General features: G+C 41.6%; 1 protein-coding gene across 3 annotated transcripts in view; it reads left to right on the top strand.

Moving 5' to 3' along the window:
• Positions 1 to 18,643, top strand: part of GREB1L (GREB1 like retinoic acid receptor coactivator) — a 220,129-nt gene extending 201,486 nt beyond the window's left edge. For 2 of the 3 annotated variants that reach the window (XM_079784210.1, XM_079784211.1), the window contains 9 exons: positions 100 to 239; positions 1,096 to 1,257; positions 1,391 to 1,595; positions 6,795 to 6,960; positions 8,124 to 8,348; positions 9,277 to 9,418; positions 11,518 to 11,718; positions 14,054 to 14,192; positions 16,430 to 18,643. In XM_079784210.1, coding sequence (XP_079640336.1) covers positions 100 to 239; positions 1,096 to 1,257; positions 1,391 to 1,595; positions 6,795 to 6,960; positions 8,124 to 8,348; positions 9,277 to 9,418; positions 11,518 to 11,718; positions 14,054 to 14,192; positions 16,430 to 16,593 — 1,544 coding nt within the window. In that variant the 3' untranslated portion in view covers positions 16,594 to 18,643. Of the gene's footprint in view, positions 1 to 99; positions 240 to 1,095; positions 1,258 to 1,390; positions 1,596 to 6,794; positions 6,961 to 8,123; positions 8,349 to 9,276; positions 9,419 to 11,517; positions 11,719 to 14,053; positions 14,193 to 16,429 lie in introns of those variants that run through there. The other variant, XM_079784212.1, reaches the window with a different exon arrangement.
• The last annotated feature ends 5,048 nt before the right edge of the window (positions 18,644 to 23,691 follow it).

Below are 23,691 nucleotides of genomic sequence, written 5' to 3'. Positions count from 1 at the left end.
GAATCCTTGGAAAAACCTTTTCAGGGAGCCGGGGACTTTCTCCCAGGCATAGGGGCTTCATGCATCTCATGGGAAGGTTTTCTGTCCCTTTGTACACAGAAGCAATAAAGGAATCCAGAGCTGAAGAGCCCAGGAAACGAGAAACTGTGTCTATGATGCTGACCAAGTACGCGGCCTACAACACCTTCCACCACTGCGAGCAGTGCCACCAGTACATGGACTTCACCTCCGCCTCCCAGGTGCAGCCCTTCCCCACTGCCGGCTACCTAGCGTGACTTCATGTGGACGGACGGGGTGGAAACTCAGGCTCCCCTTTTCAGGCCCTCGCCTGAGGATGCTTGTTTATGAAATGGAGCCGCTCTCTGTGAGCACGGTGCATGAAGCGATTGATTAAAATTACTTTGGGCTTTTCTGGAATGTGGCTGGGGGGTGGGTAAGAGAGGGAAATAAACTAAATTTTAGTGTCTTAAGTCACTTCATCAACACGGTTACATGTGTCAGAATAGCCGAGACGCTGAAAAAAAGCTGATCCTGAGGAAACTGGGTATTATGATGTATTTAGTGATACCCCCTTTGGGTTGTTGGTGAAAATGGTGCTGTTACCTAACAGATCTATATGGTGGGCCCTTTAAGCAGTAAACAAGTTTGTTGATTTGCACCAACCTAATCACATCCTTATTTCTAGCATGGGATGGTTTTGACCACTAGGCATACAGAGGAGTCAATGTTTACGCTTTTATTTAGAAAGAACGGAAAGGTAGGAACACAGAAGGTGAGCCGGTACCCCACAGTATCTATTTTCTGCCAGAGCATCTTTAAGTACAAATGATGGGGAAAGTAGCAAGTGAGTAGTATCCAGTGCCTATTTGGGGTTGCAAAGACAGTGCCAAGCCTCCCACGGACAGGCTGTGTAGGAGGGACAAGATGCTTGACACTCATACCAGTGGCAGCTGCCGAAGATGAAGTATTTGCCTTTCCAACCCTGTCCATGGCCAGGTCCTGTGGCAGGTATAAGTTCTCAATAACAACCTTAACAAGCGGCCTTGGAGTCTGTCAACTGTGAGCTTACATTGCTTTCCTTCTTTGCAAATGTAGGTGTCTGACTCCACCCTTCACGCGTTCACGTTCTCTTCCTCCATGCTGGGAGAAGAGGTGCAGCTCTATTTCATCATCCCCAAGTCCAAAGAGAGTCATTTTGTCTTCAGCAAGCAGGGCAAACACCTGGAGAGCATGCGACTGCCCCTGGTCTCAGACAAGGTGGGTGATAGTATCTGGACACAAGGACTATCGGGTATTATATCAGGTTCTCGAAGCTTCTTAAATCCAAGGGTTTTAATTTCCCTTTTTGGTCTCTGGTTTTTGTGTGTGTGTGTGTTTTTTCTTTCAACAGAATTTGAATGCGGTCAAGAGTCCTATTTTCACTCCTTCCAGTGGTCGCCATGAGCATGGGCTCCTAAACCTTTTTCACGCCATGGAGGGCATCAGCCACCTGCATCTCCTAGTGGTCAAAGAATATGAGATGCCGCTGTACCGCAAGTACTGGCCCAACCACATCATGCTTGTGCTTCCCGGCACGTTCAATAACGCAGGCGTGGGTAAGGGCCCCCCTGGGGTAGGGAGCAGGGCTGAACGATCAGCTCCATTCCCTGGGCGTGGAACTTGCAGAGGTTCCCCTGCCTCTGGAAAGTGTCCTGCCCTCCTGACCAAAGGACCTGTACTCCTCTTTAAATGTTTGTTTTTCCTTTCTCCGCAGTCTTGCAGAGCTTTTCATTTCTCAGCACTAGTAACTAAAGAAGTCACTGGTGTATTGAGCAGCCTGGAGGGCCCGAAGTAGTGTGGGGAGCCGGCATGGCCACGGCATCCTCAGCCCCAGGGCGCCTGATGTGCCGCGCCAGCTCAGCCAGGTTCAGTGACCCTGAGTGGGGGCGGTGAAGGATTAGAAAAGACAGACAAGAGAAGGAAAGCTGGGACTCGGTGGGACGCTGCTTCCCTGATGGGGAGCCAGCAGCGCCACGGACTACAAGCCACGTCTTTATTTTATAGCCGATGCCACGAGGCAAAGTAAGGGCGTGGTCAAGATGTTTACAGCATTCTCGTGAGTTTCGATCCTACTCAATTACATGCACCTGATCAAGCTTTGTTTACTTGCAGCCTATATCACTTAGGCATGTGGGACCACATGTTCGGACCATAGGTTCACGCTTACGCCTATAGCTGTTGGCTATAATTGTGCTGGGAGGGCTCTGCCCGCCACGCTGGGACTTGCACGCGGCCACGAGAGGACTGTGCCCTCTCATCAGTCCAAGGCTTGAACCTGTCCAAACTCTGTAGCCGCGCCCCACAAAGTAGTAGAGGTTCCTGGGCAGGGCACACCAGCAGCAGGAATGTGACAGTGAGAAGGGTAGTCTGGAGGCATCTGGAGGGGTGCCCAAGGGATCCCTAATCATTTTTAAGGCGCGTGGCAAGTTCTAGGGGGTCCTGTACAAGCGGGAACTGTGGCAGTCATCTTAAAAGTGCCTGGAAGATGTCTTCCCTGCCTTTCCCCAAAGGGTTTAAGAGCAATGGGCTGATTCCTCCAAGGGGAAGGCACTTGGTTGCTGAGTGTGACAGGGTTGTTGAGGGAGGCACTGGAGAAATCTAGAATGCCTTCATTTACCTCAAACTGGATCAGTAGTTTAGAGCAGTACTGTCTGGTCACTTCTTGCATCGTAGTTCTTAATCATTTTTCTGACCCGCTTCTGTGAGTGTCTGACTTAGTGCAGCGTCTCAGAAGGGCTTGAGGATCAAGAGCTGCTAATTGACACTTTCGAGGGAAGGAAGAACACCCAGCTCAGACCTGGAGTGAACAGCAATGAGACCCGAGAAGTTTCCCTAAACTACATGGTCCTCCTTTCCAGGGTCTCTCTTGCCCTTATTTTCCCACTTCACTTCTGCCTCCCCCTCTGTCTGCTCATCTCTCTCCTCTCCTTATTGGGTGTCTTCATTTCTTGTTCTCCTTTCCACTCCTTTTCATGTCCTTAAACCTTAGCCTTAATATGGGATTAAAGTATTTTTTAAAACTGGCTTATTATTTTGATGCAATTTTATTTTCCATGTTTATCACTGTATAGCAATTACGTTTTTTACGTATTTCTGATCCTTTATCCTCCCCAAAACCACATATCCCCAAACTAAAATATTTTTCTCTATGAATATGACCCTCAAATTACCCCTTCCTGTGCCCTATTGACCTTTAGGTGAAAAGGTTTCCTCATCCCAGATCTGCCTGAATTTCCTTAGTGCTAGCTTTGCCAATTTTGCAAATTTGGGGAGAGAGAAGCCAATATATATGCAAATGAAATGAATGCAAATATCTTTTTTCAATTTTACTTGTGATAAGAAACACATAACATAAAACTTACCATCTCAGCCATTTTTAAGTGTACAGATCAGCAGTGTTCAGTATACCCACATTGTTGTGCAACCAATCTCCAGAAGTCTCTCTTCATCTGGCAAAACTGAATCTCAGTACCATTAATTCCTTTTTAAGGCCGAACAATATTCCACTGTATGTCTACACACTTTCTTCACCCATTCACCCATCAATGGACACTTGGTTGCTCCCCACCTTTTGGCTACTGTGAATAATGGTGCTATGAACATGGGTGTACACATATCTCTTCAAGACCCTGTTTTCAGCTCTTTTGGATATACCCAGAAGTAGAATTGCTGAATCATAAAATTCCATTTTTAATTTTTTGAGGAAGTAGTGTACTGTTTTCCATAATGGCTGTACAATTTTACATTCCTACCAACAGTGCAAAATGGTTCGTTTTGCCATATCCTCATATCTTAATGGATGTGAGGTGGATCTTATTGTGACTAGATTTCCATTTCCCTAATTAGTGATGTCATGTGTCTTTTCATGTGCATTTTAGTCATTTGTATATTTTCTTTGGAGAATCTATTCATGTGCTTTGCCTATTTTTTAATCAGGTTGATTTTGTTGTTGTTGACTTGTTGTTCTTTATATATTCTGGATATTTAACTCCTCATCAGATACATGTTTTGTAAATATTTTCTCCCAATCTGTAGGTTGCCTTTTCACAGTTGTGTCTTTGCACAGAAATTTCAAATGTTTACATAGTCTGGTCTTATATTTTTTATTTTGTTGCCTGTGCTTTGGTATCATATCCAAAAAATTATTGCCAAATCCAGCATCATCAAGGTTTCCCGCTGTTTCTGAGTTTTATAGTTTTGCTGATTTGGCTCAGCGGATGGAGTGTTGGCCCATAGACTGAAGGGTCCCGGATTCTATTCCAGTCAAGGGCTGTACCTCGGTTGCAGGCTCAATGCCCGGCCCTGGTCCGAGTAGATGTGGGAGGCAACCAATCGATGTGTCTCTCACATCAATGCTTGTGGGTGTGGGAGACCAATCGATGTGTCTCTCTCACATCAACGCTTCTCTCTGTCTCCCCTCCTCCCTTTCACTCTCTCTAAAAATCAATGGGAAAATATCCTCAGGTGAAGATTAACAGCAACAACAAAAAGTTTTATACTTTTGGTTCTTGCATTTAGTTATTTGATCCATTTTAATTTTTTTATATAGTGCAACAGTCCAACTTCATTCTTTTGTACATAGATATCCAGCTTTCCCAACACCATTTGTTGAAGAGACTGTTCTTTCTCCATTGAATGGTCTTGGTGCCTTTGTCAAAAATCATTTGACAATATATGCAAGAGTATAGTGCCAGGCTCAGTATTTTTATTCCATTTGTCTGTATGTCTATGTTTATGCCACTACCACAATTCTTCAATTATCATAGTTTTGTGGTAAATTTGAAATCAGCTAAGAGACCTCCAACTTTGTTCTTCTTCAAGATTCTTTTGGCTCCTCAGCGTCCCTTGAGATTCCATATGAATTTAAAGATGGACTTTCTACTTCTGAAAAAAAAATTGAGATTTTGATTGATATTCTATTAAATCTGTAGACTGCCTTGGGTAATATTGACATCTTAACAATATTACATCTTCCAATCCATGAACATGTGATGCCTTTCCATTTATTTGAGTCCTACTTATTTCTTCTGCAATGTTTTGTGCTTTTCTGTGTACAAGTCTTTTGCCTCCTTGATTAAACACTCCTAATAATCGTATTCTTTTGATACTATTATAAATTGAATTGTTTCCTTAATTTCCCTTTTAGATTATTGTTATATAAACACAACTGACTTTTGAGTGTTTTTGTATTCACTGACTCACTTTATTCTAACAGCTTTTTTTGTGTGTGAAATCTTTAGGGTTTTCTACATGCAAGATAATGTTGCCTACAAACAGAGATACTTGTACTTCTTCCTTTACAACTTGGATGCCTTTTATTTCTTTTTGTCAAATTGCTCTGGCTATGATTTCCAGGATCATCTTAAAGTGGACATCCTTGTCTTATTCCTGATCTTAGAGAAAAAGGTTTCAGTCTTTCACCACTGAGTATGATGTTACCTGTGGGCTTTTCATATATGATAGTTATTATGTTGAGAATGTAAACTATTACATTCATGCTCTTGGAAGGTATATTTTCCTAAATCCTATTTCCCTTCATCTATTCAAATAGTTTTCCTGGTTAGACTTACTAGCTTTACTACCTCTCATTTCATTATCTACATTTTGTTTTCATTTTAGGGTGGGCCACTCATAAAATTTGGCTAATGCCTGGTGATAATCATCTTTAATATATATTTTTATTGTTGACAGTATTACAGATATCCCCCACTCCCCTCTCTATTCACTCCTCCACCCAGCCCCTGCCCACCCCAGGACTTCACCACACTATTGTCTGTGTCCATGGGCTATGCATATATCTATGTAAGTTTTTTGGCTAATCTCTTCTCATCCCCCTCACCCCTCTGAGATGTGTCAGTTTGTTACATGCATCCATGCCTCTGGACCTATTTTGTTCATCAGTTTATTTTGTTCATTAGATTCCACATATAAGATCATGTGATATTTGTCTTTCTCTGACTGGCTTGACCATCATCTTAATTGCTAACATTCATTGAGAACTTAGCACATGCTAGGCACTATCCCAAGCACCGTACAATTCGCGAGATAGATGCTATCGCCTTCTTACAGGTGGAGAAGCCAAGGCACAGGGGAGTTAATTTGTTCATTGTCCAAGTTAGAAAGTGGTGGAATCAGGATTCAAACCTAGGCAGCTTGGCTACCGTATTTCTACTACTCACTATACCACTCAGCCTCTTGCAAAAAGAAAAATAAATATCTAGGAAAAGGATGCCAGTTTCCAGAATCACCTTCAGAGAAGATGCTACCAATTTCCTAAAGTTATCCAAAGCAGGGAACACATTAGTGTAAGTGGCATACCCACTAACTGCAGGCTCTAGCTACTCCCTAGTGCATGGCATGTGAGAGACTGCTTCTGAGACTGCGAGAGCCTCTTATCATGGCTTTCAGAAACTGACTAGTAATGAGTTTCCTCCATGTGGCATCCTTTGTCCTATCAGGGATACTGGATTCTTGCTATATTCCTCAAAGTGTAGTTCATGAATCGTCTGTATCATCAGACATCTCTGGTTTCTGTCCCCTCATCAGACCTACTCAAGTGAATCTTGGGTGTTAGGCTCCAGGAGTCTGCATTTTAAAGACTTCCTCTGTGATTTTTACCTGAAGTTTGCTCTGAACACCTAGTTGACCCTGCCCACAGTGGTCACCATGTGAGCAGGCATGCCTGTGGAGAGAGTGAGCTGTCTGTGGGGCTTCCTGAGTGAAGGACCTGCAGCTGTACTTGTGTTGCCTTCCAGGTGCTGCCAGGTTTCTCATTAAGGAGCTGTCATACCACAACCTGGAACTGGAGAGGAACCGCCTGGAAGAGCTGGGAATTAAACGCCAGTGTGTCTGGCCTTTCATCGTTGTGATGGATGACTCCTGTGTCCTGTGGAACATTCACAGTGTTCAGGAGCAGACCAGGTAGTGGTACTTCCCGAGCAGTCCTATTGAGAAGATCCTCTCCTTGGCTGCAGTTATGCATGGAATAGAAGAGGTATAGCTTTCCAGAGCAGAAAGATCATCCACAAGACCACCCTCACGAGTACATTTTTTAAAAATTTAGACATTCAGTATGCCATTAAATTCCCGGACCATTTCTGCATCATGGCTTTGGTTAGCTATAAGTCTATTGAGAGTATGTTTTGTTTAGAAAGTCCAGCCCTTGCTGGTTTGGCTCAGTGGGTAGAGTGTTGGCCTGAAGAGCGAAGCGTCCTGGGTTTGATTCTAGTCAAGGGCACGTACCTTGGTTGCAGGCTTCTCCCTGGTCCGGGCCCTGGTTAGGACACATGCAGGAGGCAACCAATCGATGTGTTTCTCTCTCACCGATATTTCTCTCTGTCTTTCCCTATCTCTAAAAATAAATGGACAAATATTCCGGGGTGAGGATTAAAAAAAAAAAAAGGCATTGGCTTCTAAATCAGGGAGCCTGCGTTTTAGCCCCAGCTTTGCTGTGTTACCTGGATGAAAGGGAAAGTTATTTCACCTTTCTCCATTTCATCGCCTGTAAAATTATGGTTGGGCCAATATCAGTGGTTTTCCGCCTGGGGCAGTGGTGAGGGGTCCGTGAGAACCAGGGGGTAACAACACTGGGAAAGTCCAACACAAGAAATGGCCCCAGATGTCAGTAACACCCTCGTTGAAACACAGCCAGATTTCTAGGCCTTTCCAACTCAAACATTGTGATTTTGTGCCCTTGTTTCCATTGTGGATTTGAAGTCAGTGACATTCTCAAATATTCCATTATTATACAATAATTACCAGAACTAGGAAGTATCCTTCTGACCTCTGGCTACCTCACTCTAGTAACTTCCTGTTCATTATTCGCTTTGAAGCAGGGGCTGGCTTTCTTTCTCACTCTTAAAGTGATACACCCCACCCCCTAGAGGCAGTTTCCTAAAATTAGCAGTGTCTGGCAGTATGAAAACTGGGCATGACACCTTCCTCCATTCCAGGTTAAGAGAAAGTAAATGAGCTAATTATATTACGGATATTAATACTGTATAGTAGTGTTGGCCCTTCATAAATGACCCTGTTTTCTATAATATTTATTGGTAACTTATATAAACTAACTTTACATTTCATAGCCAGCCCATGGAAGGAGTTTCCAGTAAGAATGTGTCCTTGAAGAGTGTCTTACAGCACATTGAAGCAACACCAAAAATCATCCACTATGCAATCCTGGGAATACAGAAGTGGAGCAGCAAGCTGGCTTCCCAGAGTCTGCGGGTCCCGTTCTCCAGGTGCCACGTGCACGATTTCATTCTCCTCAACATAGACCTGACTCAGAATGTGCAGTACGACTTCAACAGGTAGCCACGCTCCTGGGTGCAAGGAACCCTAATCATTGTCTCTGCCCCGCTCTAGCCTCTATAATGCTTTTTATTCCTGTTTCTGTCTTTAATTGAAAACTGAGAATCTCTTTACATGGACAAGGAGAAAGGGGGAGAATCAAGTCTCAAAGTGTCCTTTCAGCATCCTTCAAACTGACCCAAATCCTTAACGAGTGTTACAATATAAAATGCTTAGAAAATGTTTCGGTGATCTCATTATTCAACAAAAACTGAAGTAGGGACAAACTGTTGAATCAACACCAGTCAGTGTGTGGACCCATAAGCCCACTGAAGGTTAGTTCTTCCTTCTTCCTCTGACCTCAGAAGGTAATCACTTTCCCCAAATGTTAGTAAGACCAGAGGTCTGGATCCTGTAGAAAAGCCAGTAGATAAGAATGAGCAGGCTAACCTCGGCCTTGCCTCCTGAATAAATTATGTCCATATCCTGGGAAATCTGATCTGGCCAAACAAAGAAAAGCCAGGGACTGTAAAGTCCCTCATGTCAACCCCCAATCCTGTAGCTGCTAGGATATTCTGTAGCTATTTCACTTGTTTTAAATTTGGCAGATGCTTCATCCTATTTGCAGCCAGAATTTAAAAACTTGGAGCACCTATGCACTCCTGTCTTGCAGGAGTGTGTAGAATGTGCAGTCTAGTTCGGTTCAAGAAGCCTAAGGTCCTGAGAAATGACCAGAGTCACCTCACTCCTCCTGTATTTGATGGCTGAGATTCCCAAATCGGGGTTTCACACAGGCAGGTGTTAAGAGGGCCCGCGCTACAAGAAGACAAGGTTGATTCTGTTTGCGGCTGTCCCTTAACATCTGCCACACCTTTCTTTCTTTGTGTGTAAGGATCGTGGTTGAGATGTGTCGGGTAGCCCAAGAAACCTATTGTGATTATGATTTAGGTATTTCTGTGAAGACGTTGACTTTAACCTGAGAACAAACAGCAGTGGCCTGCTCATCTGTCGTTTTAATAACTTCAGTCTCATGAAGAAACACATTCAGGTTGGAGGGCAAAGGGACTTTATCATTAAACCAAAGATCATGGTAAGTTTGCAAGCTTGATTCTACTGTTGGAATTAAGACGACAATTTCTTATTGATATCTTTGTTATTAGGAGCTGGCATTAAGCACTTGCCACTTGATTAGAAAGTGAGGAGTCCTTAATGCCAAATTTGCATTTGCAGTCCTCATTTCCCTTGCTGACGACTCATCTACAGCCAGACATAACATTTGAAAATACAACACAATTACTTCTCTTTAGATTCAAGGCTTCACAACTCCTTCAAGGATTCAGTTTCAAACTTAACATTCTGTATTCTTGATGTAATACATGAGAAAAGTAAATCAAGATGCTTGTCAAGAATGTAAAAGACCAGAGACTTCCAGTCAAGATGGTGGAATAGGTAAAATGCGGTACTCACCTTCTCCCACAACCACATCAAAATTACAACTAAACTATAGAACAACCATCATTCAGATCCACCAGAAATCTAGCTGAACAGAAGTCCTACAACTAGAGATTTAAGGAAGAAGCCACATGAAGACTGGTAGGAGCCGACACAGAATGGGCTGGTCAAAAATCAGAAAGGATATCTCGGCTGGGGAGGTCCCCTGTGAGGAGCAAAGGAACCTGGCCCCATACCAGGACCCCAGCCCAGGGTTCCAATGCCAGGAAGAGAAGTGTCCATAACTTCTGGCTGTAAAAACCAGTGGGAATTGTGGCTAAGACAAAGAGCTGCTAGAGTTCCTCTCAAAGGGCCCACACACAGACTTACTTGCACTCCCTCCCTCTGAGCACCAGTGCTGGGACAGCAGCTAAAATGGTACAGGGATATACAGGGAGGAACTAAATTGTCTGGCATTAGGCTAAGAGCTGGGGAGGGGGGCAGCTTTCTGCCAGACAGAAGTGCTGGCAGAGGCCATGGTTCCTTTTCTGAGACACCCCCTCGCCTACCTCCCACACACAGAGCTGGCAGGCAGGTGCCATATCTGAGTCCCCATCAACTTGGCTCAGTGTTTTCCTGCCTGCCCTGGTGATTCCTGGAGACCCCACCCCACCCAACTTGCAGGCCCACCCAAGCTGTTTCCAGTGGCTTTTTCAAACAAATGGCCCGTCTGGCTTATACTTCAAACTTTCCTAAAATCTCTCAAACCAGCAGTGTCTGGCCTCAGGGTGCCCCATACCTCTCACGAAGTGGTCCCCAGCCTGGCAATAGCAGCTGGCCTTGGTTCACAGCTTAGCCCTACCTGGTACCTCCAAACCCAGGAAAATTAGCAGCCATCTGCAGATTGCTTTGTAGTTCATACCACCGGGTGGAACCAGCCAGAACACAAAAGGCGACTGACCTTGGCCTGCACCTCCCTGGAGTCCCCAGAGCCAGCGCACCTGTACCCCATGATATCCACAAGCAATATACTCAAGAAGCAGAACAGAAACAGACTTAGATGCAGGGTATATTTTGATGGTCGTCAGATGGGAGGGAGTTGGGGGTTGGGTGAAAAAGTTCAAATTGGTTGTTACAGAATAGTCAAGGGGGTGTAAAGCACAGCATAGGGAATATAGTCAATAATATTCTAAGAACTGTATGGTGTCATATAGGTACAAGATTTATTGGGATGATCACTTAGTAAGTTATGTAATGTCTAATCACTGGGGGTGTATACCTGAAACTAATATCATACTTCAACTGTAACTGAAAAATAAAAATGATTAAAAACAAAGAAAGTAACAGATCAAAACCTGTTAAGGTTGCGAATTCCTTGGGCTATCCTTTTCTGTTTAAGAGATACTGGTATCTAATCATTTATAACATATGGGGACATCCCCCCCACCCCAGTGAAGCTTAGAAACCTTTGCTTTTTTTCTCTCAGTTGTGATGGGATGGGATTTATCCCATCCACATCCAGAGCACTATAAAAGGCTTCCTTTTGTTCCTCACAGTGTACTTGCTAAATGCAATAACTTTCAAAGAAGCCTGCTTTTCCATTGTCGCCTGTTCTTGCTGTGTGTGAACTGTTAGATATGACAGTACTGTTCTGTTGTACTATTATTTGGGGACTGCCAGGATGCAATGCAGTGTTTCCTTGCCTATTTCATCCAGTGACAAACACGTGTTCCATGATAATCTCGGCTCTGATTTCAGGTGTCAGAGAGCTTAGCACCCATCCTGCCCCTTCAGTATGTCTGTGCTCCCGACAGTGAGCACACATTACTGGCAGCCCCTGCGCAGTTCCTTCTGGAGAAGTTCCTTCAGCACGCCTCATACAAACTCTTCCCCAAAGCCATCCGGAACTTCAAGAGTCCTGTGTTAGCTGTTGATTGCTATCTTAACATTGGACCAGAGGTAAAGGGGGAGTGGGCTAGTACTGTGCTTTACCCACTTCCATCCATTTATTTTCCATTTTAGCTCCCATTTGAAAAAGCCAAAAAGGAACCTGTAACAGACTCTGATTTCAGAGAGGAAGGGAGAAGGAGAGATAGAAACATCAATGATGAGAGAGAATCATCAATCAGCTGCCTCCTGCACGCCCCCGGCTGGGGACCGAGCCTGCAACCCAGGCATGTGCCCTTGGCCGGAATCGAACCCGGGACCCTTCAGTCCGCAGGCCGACACTCTATCCACTGAGCCAAGCCGGCTAGGGCAAGATGATATTTTAAAATTATTTTTGTTTAAAGCAGCAGTCGCCAACCTTTCGGACCTCACGGACCACCAGTTGGCAACTGCTGCTCCAAAGGTTTCCTTAAACCAGCGGTTGCCAACCTTCTGGACCGCACGGACCACCGGTTGGTGACCACTGGTTTAAAATATTACATGTCTCCTTTTTTCCCCATTGACCTCTCCCCAGCCACTCCCACCCCCAGCACATGCCCTCACCCCCCTACTGTCTGTGTCCATTGGTTATGCTTATATGCATGCATACAAGCACTTTGGTTGATCTCTTAACTCCCCTCCGAGGTTGGACGGTCTGTTCGATCCTTCTATGTCTCTAGATTTATTTTTGTCCATCACTTTGTTGTTCATTATTTTCCACAAATGAGTGAGATCATGTGATATTTACCTTTCTCCGACTGGCTTATTTCGCTTAGCATAATGCTTTCCAGGTCCATCCATGCTGTTGCAAATGGTAAGAGTTCTTTTTTTACAGCAGTGTAGTATTCCATTGTGTAGATGTACCAGTTTTTTAATCCACTCATCAGATATTTTAATCATGTGATATTCCTCCCCAAGCCAGAGGCCCACTATGTCTTACCCACTATTGTAGGCACATAAGAGGAACTCAATGATTGCTGAGCAATTTAAGGTATCATGGAGACCTTTATAGTTGTCATTTCCACTCCTGCACTTAATTCTTTTCCACGATTTCCTTATTTGTCATTCTTTCTCTTCTCTCTGCTCAAGTTCTCGATCAGTTTTACTTTTTAAAAAAATGTGCAACTTGTACCTTTAGGCTTCTGACCACTGATAGCCTTCAAGACTTAAACAGCTTCCACCACTAAGCTTTCCGTTGGTATTATTAGTACTGCTTTTAAATATTTTATTTTATTCTATTCAAGAATATATCTTCCTTGTAAAGAAATTAAAAAATAAAATATATAAATTAGAAAATGAAATCACTTGTAATAGGAACAATAACATTTTGGTATACTACATTTCCTTCTTGCCTTTTTTTTCTTTGCATGTGTTGACAAACAATCTCTAAAGACTGAAACCAACTGTATTTAATTTTGGAAACTGATTTTTAAAATTTAACTATAAATATTTTACATTCTCAGTCTACACTGTGGGTTGGACATGAATTGAATTTTATAAGTAGAAGGAGCCTTACAACAGATACCACACTTTCATGGTATCAATGTAAGTTACATGTCCTGCCCAGGTTTCCCAACTCTTCCATCCCAGATTCCAGGACTTTAGATGTCGGACAACAAAATCCCAATACAACTACTACTAACAGCAGCTAACACTCACTGAATACTTACTGTTTATATTAATTCACAAAATAGTCCTATGAATCAGGTACTACTATCATCTCTACAGAGCAGGAAGATGAAATATGGTGAAATGAAGGAGACTACTCAGTCACACAGCTACTCAAGGAACCAGTACTCGAACCCAAGCAGTCTGGCCCACATTTTTAGCCATTCCATCCTTCTCAAGGTCTCCCAACTATCTCATTCACTTACCTGTAATTTTTGTGAAGTTACATGGAAGCCATACAGACCTAAAAATTTAATTCATGCAGTTTAAAGTTTCTAACCAATTGAAAATTTAAGTCTATCTACATGAAAAGCTGATTTAAAATGTTTACTCTCACTAATAAGGTAATCTAAACATTTTCTCTTTACTCAGTATACCTTTCTGTGGAAGACGGCTTTTTTTATTTTATAAACACTCTTAGATGGAGGGGCTTATTTTGTTTCTTACTACTAATTCTTTCATAACCATCCCTGATTATGAGAAATAAACTAGAAGCTTTAGATATGTTAAAACTTGGTACACTAAATAGAAGAGGTGCAAAGCTTAAATAACCAACTCATTTAAGTTTTAATTTAAAAAATATATATCTTTTCCCTTATCCTGAAACAGACAGCTAAAGAGGAAGATACTGACTCATTCAGCTAAAGTGCAGACACTTTGCTTCTGAAATGCCCATGCTCCTTCTGCTTGATCATTCCAGGTGGCCATATGCTACATCAGCTCCAGACCCCACTCCAGCAATGTCAACTGTGAAGGGGTGTTTTTCAGTGGACTCCTCTTGTACCTCTGTGACTCTTTTGTAGGTGCTGATCTTCTTAAGAAATTTAAATTTCTAAAAGGTAAATCAAATTTAGTATTTTGCTTGTGAATGCTATTGGTTCCCATTGGACAAAATACAAAGGTGAAAAATATATTTTAAAAAGCACTTTAACAGTCATTTTTGCCAGTAAATTGAGTATCTTGGTTTTAACTGAGGAACAAGTCTTGATATACTAAGATGAATACTAGATGAATAGCCAGATTTGTGACATTAAATGTTTTGCCACTATTAATTTTAGGAAGGAATCAATGCAAGAAGAGAAGTAATGCTTCTCATATAATCTAATTTTAATAAAAATCAGGTTACTCAGTTATGACAAGTATGCACTATACAAAGAGTTAGTTAGATTTGCCTAAGAACAAACTGTAGATCAGGCATCACAAATAATCCTGACAAGATGCCCTCTGAGGTCAGTGAAAAAGGTAAGGTTCAGAAGACTGTGTACAGCGTATTACCACTTTATGAGTGAAATTAGGTAATTATACACACAAAAAAAACACACACATCTGGAACAGTAGTGGGGGGTGACTGCCTTGCAGGGGACATTTGGCAACATCTGGAGATATTTTGGTTGTTACGCTGCTGCTGCTGGCAATATAGTAGGTAGAAGCCAAGGATGTTGCTAGACATCCTACAAGAACAGAGCAGCCACCCTGGTGATATGCATGTGATGACGGAACAGGACGCGTGCCATTGCTCCTGCCACCATCTGAAACACCCAGACAGTCTTCAGAAAGGCTCAGAGATGCCTCTTGGGCGTGGCCATGGACACTCCCTGCCAAGCAACACAAGAGTGAGAAAGCTCATGTCCAAGGTGACCTAAAGGGTGGCATGGAGATAACTATAAGAAGGCATGTTGACTGTTGTCCTTGTTGCTGTTGGACTGAATCCAGGAGATGGAAAGCTGGAGACGTTAATACCGAAACCCAGGACGTGCCATTGCGAGGCCTCCTCCAGGCCTCCCATATATTTCTGATTTTACTTATATCACAGAGTAGATTTAAAATGTATTCATTAAAAATAATCTTTAGATTCTAGGCAACATAGAAATTTGCTAAGTATGTAGTTATTACTTTATGTACCTTTGTTTTCCTTTTAATTTTACCCTCCCCCATTTTATATAATGTCTTTTTATTTTTCAATTAGATTACATTCAGTATTATTTTGCATTAGTTTCAGGTATACTGCGAAGTAAAATGTCCCCTCAATATTTCTGGTACCCACCAGGCCCCATAAATACAGATCACAGTACGACTGACTCTACTCCCTACACGATCACCTACTACTAATAGAGTTTGTGTGCACCCTTCTGGGTTGTGCTGATACATTGATAGGCAAATAGTGTTTTAGGCGCTTACACTGGCCACACATTTTCTCTGCATTAAACATGCTTTTATATAATTCCTATTGAATTTATTCAACTAACTTGTTGAAATAATTCCAATTCATTGGAACGGCTCTGGCTAAAAATACTCAATTTATATATAGATTCAAAACTAGCTTTCCTCCTAATTATAGTTCCTTCTCATTAATCTGCCTCCCAGTGTTTATGAGAGTTCAAACTGCACAACACTGTTCAAAACTGAAGAATATTAGGTGTCAGTGTCTACTCTGCTCACTGTGATACTGCAGAGAAATTATTCTTCATCACTGCTCAGCAAAATCGTATATGCTTAATCATCACTTGTATTATTTCATTTTTTCCAGTTTCCTTGCATTATATTGTCTCTGTTATTGGTTTTTAAGAGCTTGTTTATGACTAAAGATGTTAACCATTTCTCACGCATTGCAAATGAAATACCATGTTTTTTGTTACTATTTTACTCTGGTGTTTTACTTTTTGGTTGTATCAAACTTGTGTATTAAATATAATCATGTTCTGTTTAAAAACAAACAAACAAAAGAACAGAGCAGCCCCACAACCAAGAATAATCCAGTCCTATCGGGCTGAGGTTGAGAAATCCTACTTAAGAGGAACACATGAGAAACATTATAGCATTGGTTTTAACATTGGTTACCACAGGGGGAAGGGAGGGTGTAATTGGGAGATTTTTCACTTTATACTCCTTCAGACTTTTGAATCTGTAATACTACTTATTCAAAATAAACAATAAAATTAAATGATGGGTTACTTACCTAATATGTTGGTTCTCAGATGTGTTCACTTAGGGGATACATTGTAGAGAGGTGGTAAAGTTGCTTATCAATTCCTGAGCCTAAAATGCACTTCTGCTTTTTTTTTTTTTTTTACCAAAGGTGCTACCCTGTGTGTCATTTGCCAAGACAGAAGCTCCTTACGCCAGACAATTGTCCGCTTAGAACTAGAGGATGAGTGGCAGTTCCGCCTCCGTGATGAATTTCAAACTGCTAACAGCAGTGATGACAAGCCCCTGTATTTTCTTACTGGACGTCATGTATGAACTTTTGAAGAGAACAAAAATAGCAAAGGGATGCCTAGGGGGAGTGGGGCAGAAACAATTATTTGGGGTTTTTTCCTTTAAAGTACAATCACTGTGGAGCAAAGTGCAACATATCTGTCTGTTCTCCAAAGAACGCCCCAAATCTTTGGGGGCACTACTCTCTTTCAGATCCATTTCAGGACCTTACATTCAGGTTAACTCCATCTTAGGCAGTTATGCAATTACTTAAGACATGGTCTGCCCGTGGAGCCTGAGAAGGATATACTTTGGAGAACGAACATGGAGTTTGCATTGTGTTTTCTACTACAACTTGTTAGGGGGAAAGCTGACTCTCGGCATTAGCTAGCCTGAATGTGTTACATGAGACACCGTTGGTGTGGAATTAATTGAAGATTAACGTTTGAGGCCTGAACCCTCAGTTTCTCTTCAGATCTGTACTTTGGTACAGTATTACTCAGGGGTCTGAAATGATAGAATGTAGAAGATATTTGTATTTAAAAAAAGAAGTAGCTTTGTCTTTCTCTGTGCAGTGTTAGTTTAAGATTTATAATCTTATATGTATTGAAACTTTTGGCAAAATTTCCACAGGAGTTTAAAGTTTACTATTTAAACTGAACAAACAAATCAGTAAATGCAGAGCAGGCACTGTGTATATAGCAGCTTCTCTTTGCTTAAATTACTTTGCTTTTTCCATTCTTTAAAAATGTTTCCAGTCTCTAAGCACACCATGTCTATGAGAATATGGAACAATGATTAATCTTGTATAAGAAGAACCTGATTCAGTAGTTGAGCCAATTAAGGAACTTTTGGCAGTCACTGCATGCCCACCCTACTTGGTTGGAATTAAGCAGTTGACACCAGCAAAGTTACATGCCAGACAATGGCTCTGTATGGAGTGGAACTAGTTTGTTTCTTTTCAGAGACTCAAGCAAAGCTTTCTTTGAAAGATACACTTAATATTTTATCTGCCTATATTGACCACTACACAGAAATTGATGAAAAGGGAAATGAGCTCATAGAGACAGAACTGTCTTTATCAGTAGATTATTTTGTAAGGAGTAAGGAAGATTCCATTAAAAAATCTTTGACTCATTAAAATCAGCAAGGGAAGTGTTTGCTCAGTATCAGTAGTAGGAAGCATAAGTTTCTATAAATTTCTCACCATTATTTTAAAATTAAAAACAGATTTTTAGAAAATGTTTTAGAATTAAGTCTATTGGAAGTTTACTCTTAAATTACTCCAATTCTCATCACACAACCTCTTTTTTTTTTTTTAATATATTTTATTGAATTTTTACAGAGAGGAAGAGAGAGGGATAGAGAGTTAGAAACATCAATGAGAGAGAAACATCGATCAGCTGCCTCTTGCACACCCCCTACTGGGGATGTGCCCACAACCAAGGTACATGCCCTTGACCGGAATCGAACCTGGGACCTCAGTCCACAGGCCGACGCTCTCTCCACTGAGCCAAACCGGTTTTGGCTCATCACACAACCTCTTGACATTTTTCTCATTAGCCTGTATGTACCACTTTATCCCCACTTAACATGGCCATTTTTACTTGAATTGTTATCTTATTTATGGCCTGAAACTACTGAAAGGGGGTCTACTAAGCCTGCATTTACTTAGAACAAATAGTGTTAATTGACCAGTTTTATTAGCTTGTGATTACAAGGAGTTTACAGCTAGTAAGATGGAATATACTAACCTGAAAATGGTTTGCAGATCTCTTGGTTTTAATATAGTTACTTATGATGCTTTAAATATATTTTGAATGAACAATTCTTTTAAACCCCATTTTTAATTGTCCTTAAAAGAGGATCTGATCTGCCTTATGTATGCTTTAAAAATACTCCTTAATTTTAGTATAACAGAATTTTTGGCAAAGGTACGTTTTGAAGTAGGTTGATTTAGATATGAATGTATTTCAAATGTTCCTGTTTGGTTGAAAGGGCCTAATGCAGATGATATCAAGAAACCCACTGTTTGTGCAATATTCCAATAATATTACTATATAGGGCAAATAAAATACTTGAAATAATTCTAAAACAGTTGTACCTGGCTGGGGCAGATGGCTTCTCAGGTTTTCTTCTGGCTTTATGGCTTCATAGTCTAAAGAACGTTTTTAAAGTAGTTACTTTAGATGCAGGTACTCTATATTAGTGAAGGCTGCACTCTGAAAAATCAAGTGATTATAATCTCTTAAATACTATTTAACCCTGTGGAAAGAAATACCAGAATAAAGTCAAAAGACCATCACCCCAATGATAGACAGTTCAAATTGATCTGCCTATTCTTTTCAATGTCTTTCTTATTAAGGTTTAAATCTTTTAAAATCACCTTATCAGTATAATTCTTTAGAGAATGTTAGGTCCTTCTCCTTTAAGGATAAAATTGCACAAGCACAGGACACCATGATTTGTTAATACATACCTTGGTGTGTTCAGCTTCAAGCCTTGCCATTCCTTAGAAACATTGTGTATGAATGTGTTCTCTAGGCCTCCATAATAATTAACCTATAGACCTGTTGAACTATGACAGTTCGCACAGGTTAATACTGAATGTAAAGTAAAATGAGAATTGTTGTAGTCAGGTGTTTTGTTTCTTTGGCTGTAATTTATGCAAATGCTTTTTTTTTTTTTTAGAAAAGGAGGCACCTGTTAACTTTATTACTGTAAAATTTTCTTAACCAAAATTTGGTGAATTTCACTAGTCTACCTCACATTTTGTTTATGATTTTAAATTGTCTTAAGTTGTGTCTACAATATGTTCTTGTCCTTCCATTTAATTTGGTGATGTATTAAAATTCTCTCACACCCAAAATAAAAGTTTTTTCTTTAACTTTCTGATATATTCATAAATGAAATGAGCTCCCTGACTCTGACAGTGTCCAAGAAAAGCTGGAAGTCCATCTATCACAGATTGGATAACTCTAAGATTCTGCTATCCTGGCATAAAAGTCCATCAAAGTGTTAAATAACTATCCACAACGATGTCCATTTACAGAGTTCCACATAATTATAGAAGACAGATCTATAAGTGATTATTCAAGAGATGTTAGAAATAGTCATTGTACACATATCCCAAATCTTTTATTTCTAGATTAGAGGCCCGTTGCACGAAGATTCATGCAATAGGCCTTCCTTCACCTGGCTGCCGGCACCGGTTTTCCTCTGGCACCCGGGACTCTGGCCTTCGCTCTGGCCGCTGCCTTCCGCCTTTGCTCCTGCCAGTCTTCGCTGACTCCGGCTGGAGTCTGCAGTCTTCGCTTCACTCCGGCTGGAGCACCGCTCCTATAGCTCCCTCCACCCCCTGCCCTCCCCCTCATAGCAGGCGTCCTGCCCCGCCCAGCTGCTCCGCACCTGGAGCAGCTGGGGGGCGGGGCCACTGCCATCTTTGTCCTGCTAATTTGCATATTATCTCCTGATTGGCTGTTGGTCCTAGATATGGTCAATTTACATATTTCTCTTTTATTAATGTAGATGACAACTGTACTCACTTTGCTGTCCTTCACTGAGGCAGAATGGTTTGTAAGAACTGTGTAATATGACATGTTAATCTCCCAATTTATTTCTAAACTTGAATTTTACCAAATTAGGAGAGTAACTGTTATTCCAGAATAATGCCTTTCAGTTACTTCTATAGACTGTTGAAATAATAGACTTTTATATAGAAGCATGAAAATAGTCTCCTAGGCCAAAGGCTCCCATTACCTTAGGAGGGGCAATAAATACAAGTATGATGACAAATTCAAGAGCAAATAGAAACTGCCAGTGTTCCACTACGTATTCCAAAACAGTTGCCTTGGAAAGACTAAAAGCTGTGAAACTGCCATACCTTCCTATTCTGCTAATTAGACCTAGAACAACATCCAGGGACAAACATTTCTTAGAAGTCTCTTTAGTCACGGTAACTGGCCCTTAAGTTTCCTCTAGGTCTAAGATAATATTGCTGTAACACTGAAACCCTGGCTTCACTGAAACACCCTCACTAAAGGTGATTCCAGGAAGGTGAGGCTAAGGACAAAGCCATTCACACAGTAAATTCCTTAGTATTTACTTCAGTGACTATGACAAAAGATGGAACAAGTTTTATAAGAAAGAAAAAGCAAAGTCATGCCTTTAGTAGATACACCAAGTTCACTATTTTATATTAGGAACTGGCAAAATAGTGACATTTATAATTCACACAAAATAACATCATTACATGGCCATGTAGACCAGAGCATACCCCAAATAAAATCAAATCGTTCCTGTCTATACTTGTGGTTCCTATAATGTCTATATACTAGTCATTTTTATAATGAAACAACTATTTAATGGCAGCAGACAAAATTTAAAAGCCCCTTTATAAACAGAAATTGTACAATCAACCTCCTCTGAAGTTTCACTGTGACTGCTAGTGCATACTTACTGTGTCCAATACTGCCTCCACCACTCTGTAGATCCCTCTTCTTTTCCTAAAGTCACTCTTCAGCTTCAATTGTGATGTGACAGTATTGATTCTTCTTTTTATTCTTGAGACTCTTCCCTTAGTTTCAATCACTCTTCTTGGGCATGCCATCTCAAGTAATAATGTTCCTCACAACTTTCTCCTACCCTTTCATTTTATAAATCTCAGGGTGGAGAAACCAAGATGGCGGCATAAGGTATACAGCTGTACATGCTGCCTCTCACAACCACACCAAAACTACAACTAAAAGACAAGACGTCTATCACCCAGAACCACGGGAAGGCTGGCCAAGTAGAAGTTCTACAACTAGAAGGAAAGAGAAAAGCGCATTGAGACTGGATAAGACGTGCATAGGCATGGAAAAGCAGAGGTACGGAGGCACGCGAATCGGGCTGGTGACTGGATGCGCTGTTTTTTTCCATCTGGAGGGAGTTACAAGCTCCCGACTGCTCTGAACTCGTTTCCGGCGAGACTCTGGGGACCCAGACTCCTACGGGAAGAAGCGGGACTGTCTGCCATCGGGTTGGAAAGTGAGGGCGGCTCTCTTGCAGAGGTGCTCGCAGGAATCATTGTTTACTGCGCTGGGGCACGGGGCATGGGGAAACGGAAACGCGGAGACACAGAGAGGGCTGACTGGCAGCCATCACTGTTTGCACTCCCTAATGATTCCGAGACCCTGCCCTGCCCAATTTACAAACCCACCCAAACTGTGCGCAGTGGCTTTTGCATATGAATGGCCTGCCCTATCACAGCTTAACCTAACAAACTGCAGCTGGGTCAGCTCCAAAACTTCCAAACCCCAAGCAAAGAGGAGAAAACTGCAGATCTTGCTGTAGCTCCTGCTGGGTGGCCTCAGACAGTAGCTGACCTGCACCTCCTTGGAGATCCAGGAGCCAGTGTACCTAGTGGTCAGTGTGAGACAACACCAGATTGCAACTCCTCACATCCATAAGTGACACACTCAAGAGGCAGACTCAGTGAGCACCAAAGCCCCACTGAAGCAAGTCCTGCCCCATTAGGGTGTCTCCAGCACAGCAGTTCTTCCATTATAGACACAGCGGGTCCTCACAGCCAATTGGCCTGGAGGTCAATTCCTCCCAGTGTACCAACAGCAATCAAGGCTTAACTACAACAAGACTGTGCACTCAGCCCACAAAGGGGTGCACCAAGAGTGTCCACCTCAGGTGATTGGGGAGGCTGAATCACTGGGCCCTATAGGTTACCTACCACACAAAGCCACTCCATCAACACAGGGAAGCAGCCAAAATGCGGAGACAAAGAAACATGTCACGAATGAAAGAAATGGAAGAAAGCAAACTACTGGATATAGAGTTCAAAACCACAGTTATAAGGTTACTCAAGAATCTCCTAGAAACCTCCGAGGAACTTAGTGAGACCTTTAAGGATCTTAATGAGAATGCCAAAAAAAATGGAAAGGACCAGTCAGAAATTAAGCATACACTGTCTGAAATAAAGACTAATGTACAGAAATTCAACAGTAGACCAAAGGACAAAGGACCTCAAGAATCAAACCAAAGATCTGAAATATGAGGAAGCAAAAAACACCCAACCAGAAAAACAAAAAGAAAAAATAATCCAAAAATATGAAGATAGTGTAAGGAGCCTCTGGGACAACTTCAAGCGTACCAACATTCGAATTATGGGGGTGCCAGAAGAAGAGAGAGAGATACTGAAAACCTATTTGAAGAAATAATGACCGAAAACTTCCCCCACCTGATGAAAGAAATAGACTTATAAGTCCAGGAAGCGCAGAGAACCCCCAACAAGAGGAATCCAAAGAGGACCACACCAAGACACATCATAATTAAAATGCCAAGGGCAAAAGACAAAGAGAGAATCTTGAAAGCAGCAAGAGAAAAACAGTTAGTTCCCTACAAGGGAGTACCCATACAATTGTCAGCTGATTTCTCAACAGAAACTATGCAGGCCAGACAGGAGTGGCAAGAAATATTCAAAGTGATGAAGAGCAAGAACCTACAACCAAGATTACTCTATCCAGCAAAGCTATCATTTAGAATTGAAGGTCAGATAAAGAGCTTCACAGACAAGAAAAAGCTAAAGGAGTTCATCACCAGCAAACCAGGATTAAAGGGTATTCTTTAAGAGGAAGAAGAAAAAAGTAAAGATAAAAATTATGAACAACAAAGTAACAACAAATACATATCAACAAGTGAATCTAAAAATCAAGTGAATAAAAAAAATCTAATGAACAGAATAAACTGGTGAATATAATAGAATCAGGGGCATAGAAAGGGAGTGGACTGACAATTCTCGGGGGGAAGGAGGTGTGAGGGGTGTGGGAAGAGATTGGACAAAAATCTTACACCTATGGATGAGGACAGTGGCAGGGGGTAAGGGCATAGGGTTGGGGTGAGGGGGGGAATCGGGTGGAGGGGAGCTATGGGGAGGGGGAGAGGAACATCTGTAATAATCTGAACAATAAAGATTTATTTAAACAAATAAAAAATAAATCTCAGGGTGGTGAGCTCTTCTAAACATTAAAATAACTATATTCATAAATTTCCTTAACTCAATCTCCTTAACTCTAAACATATCCAATTATATACCAAATAGGTTATCTCCACTTGGAAAATATTCAACTACCTTAAAATCTTTACCAAAAC

Source organism: Cnephaeus nilssonii (assembly GCF_951640355.1).
Source record: "Cnephaeus nilssonii genome assembly, chromosome: 11".
NCBI lineage: Eukaryota > Metazoa > Chordata > Mammalia > Chiroptera > Vespertilionidae > Cnephaeus > Cnephaeus nilssonii.
The sequence above is the reverse complement of the archived record's forward strand: the minus strand, read 5'-3'. Positions and strand labels throughout refer to the sequence as shown.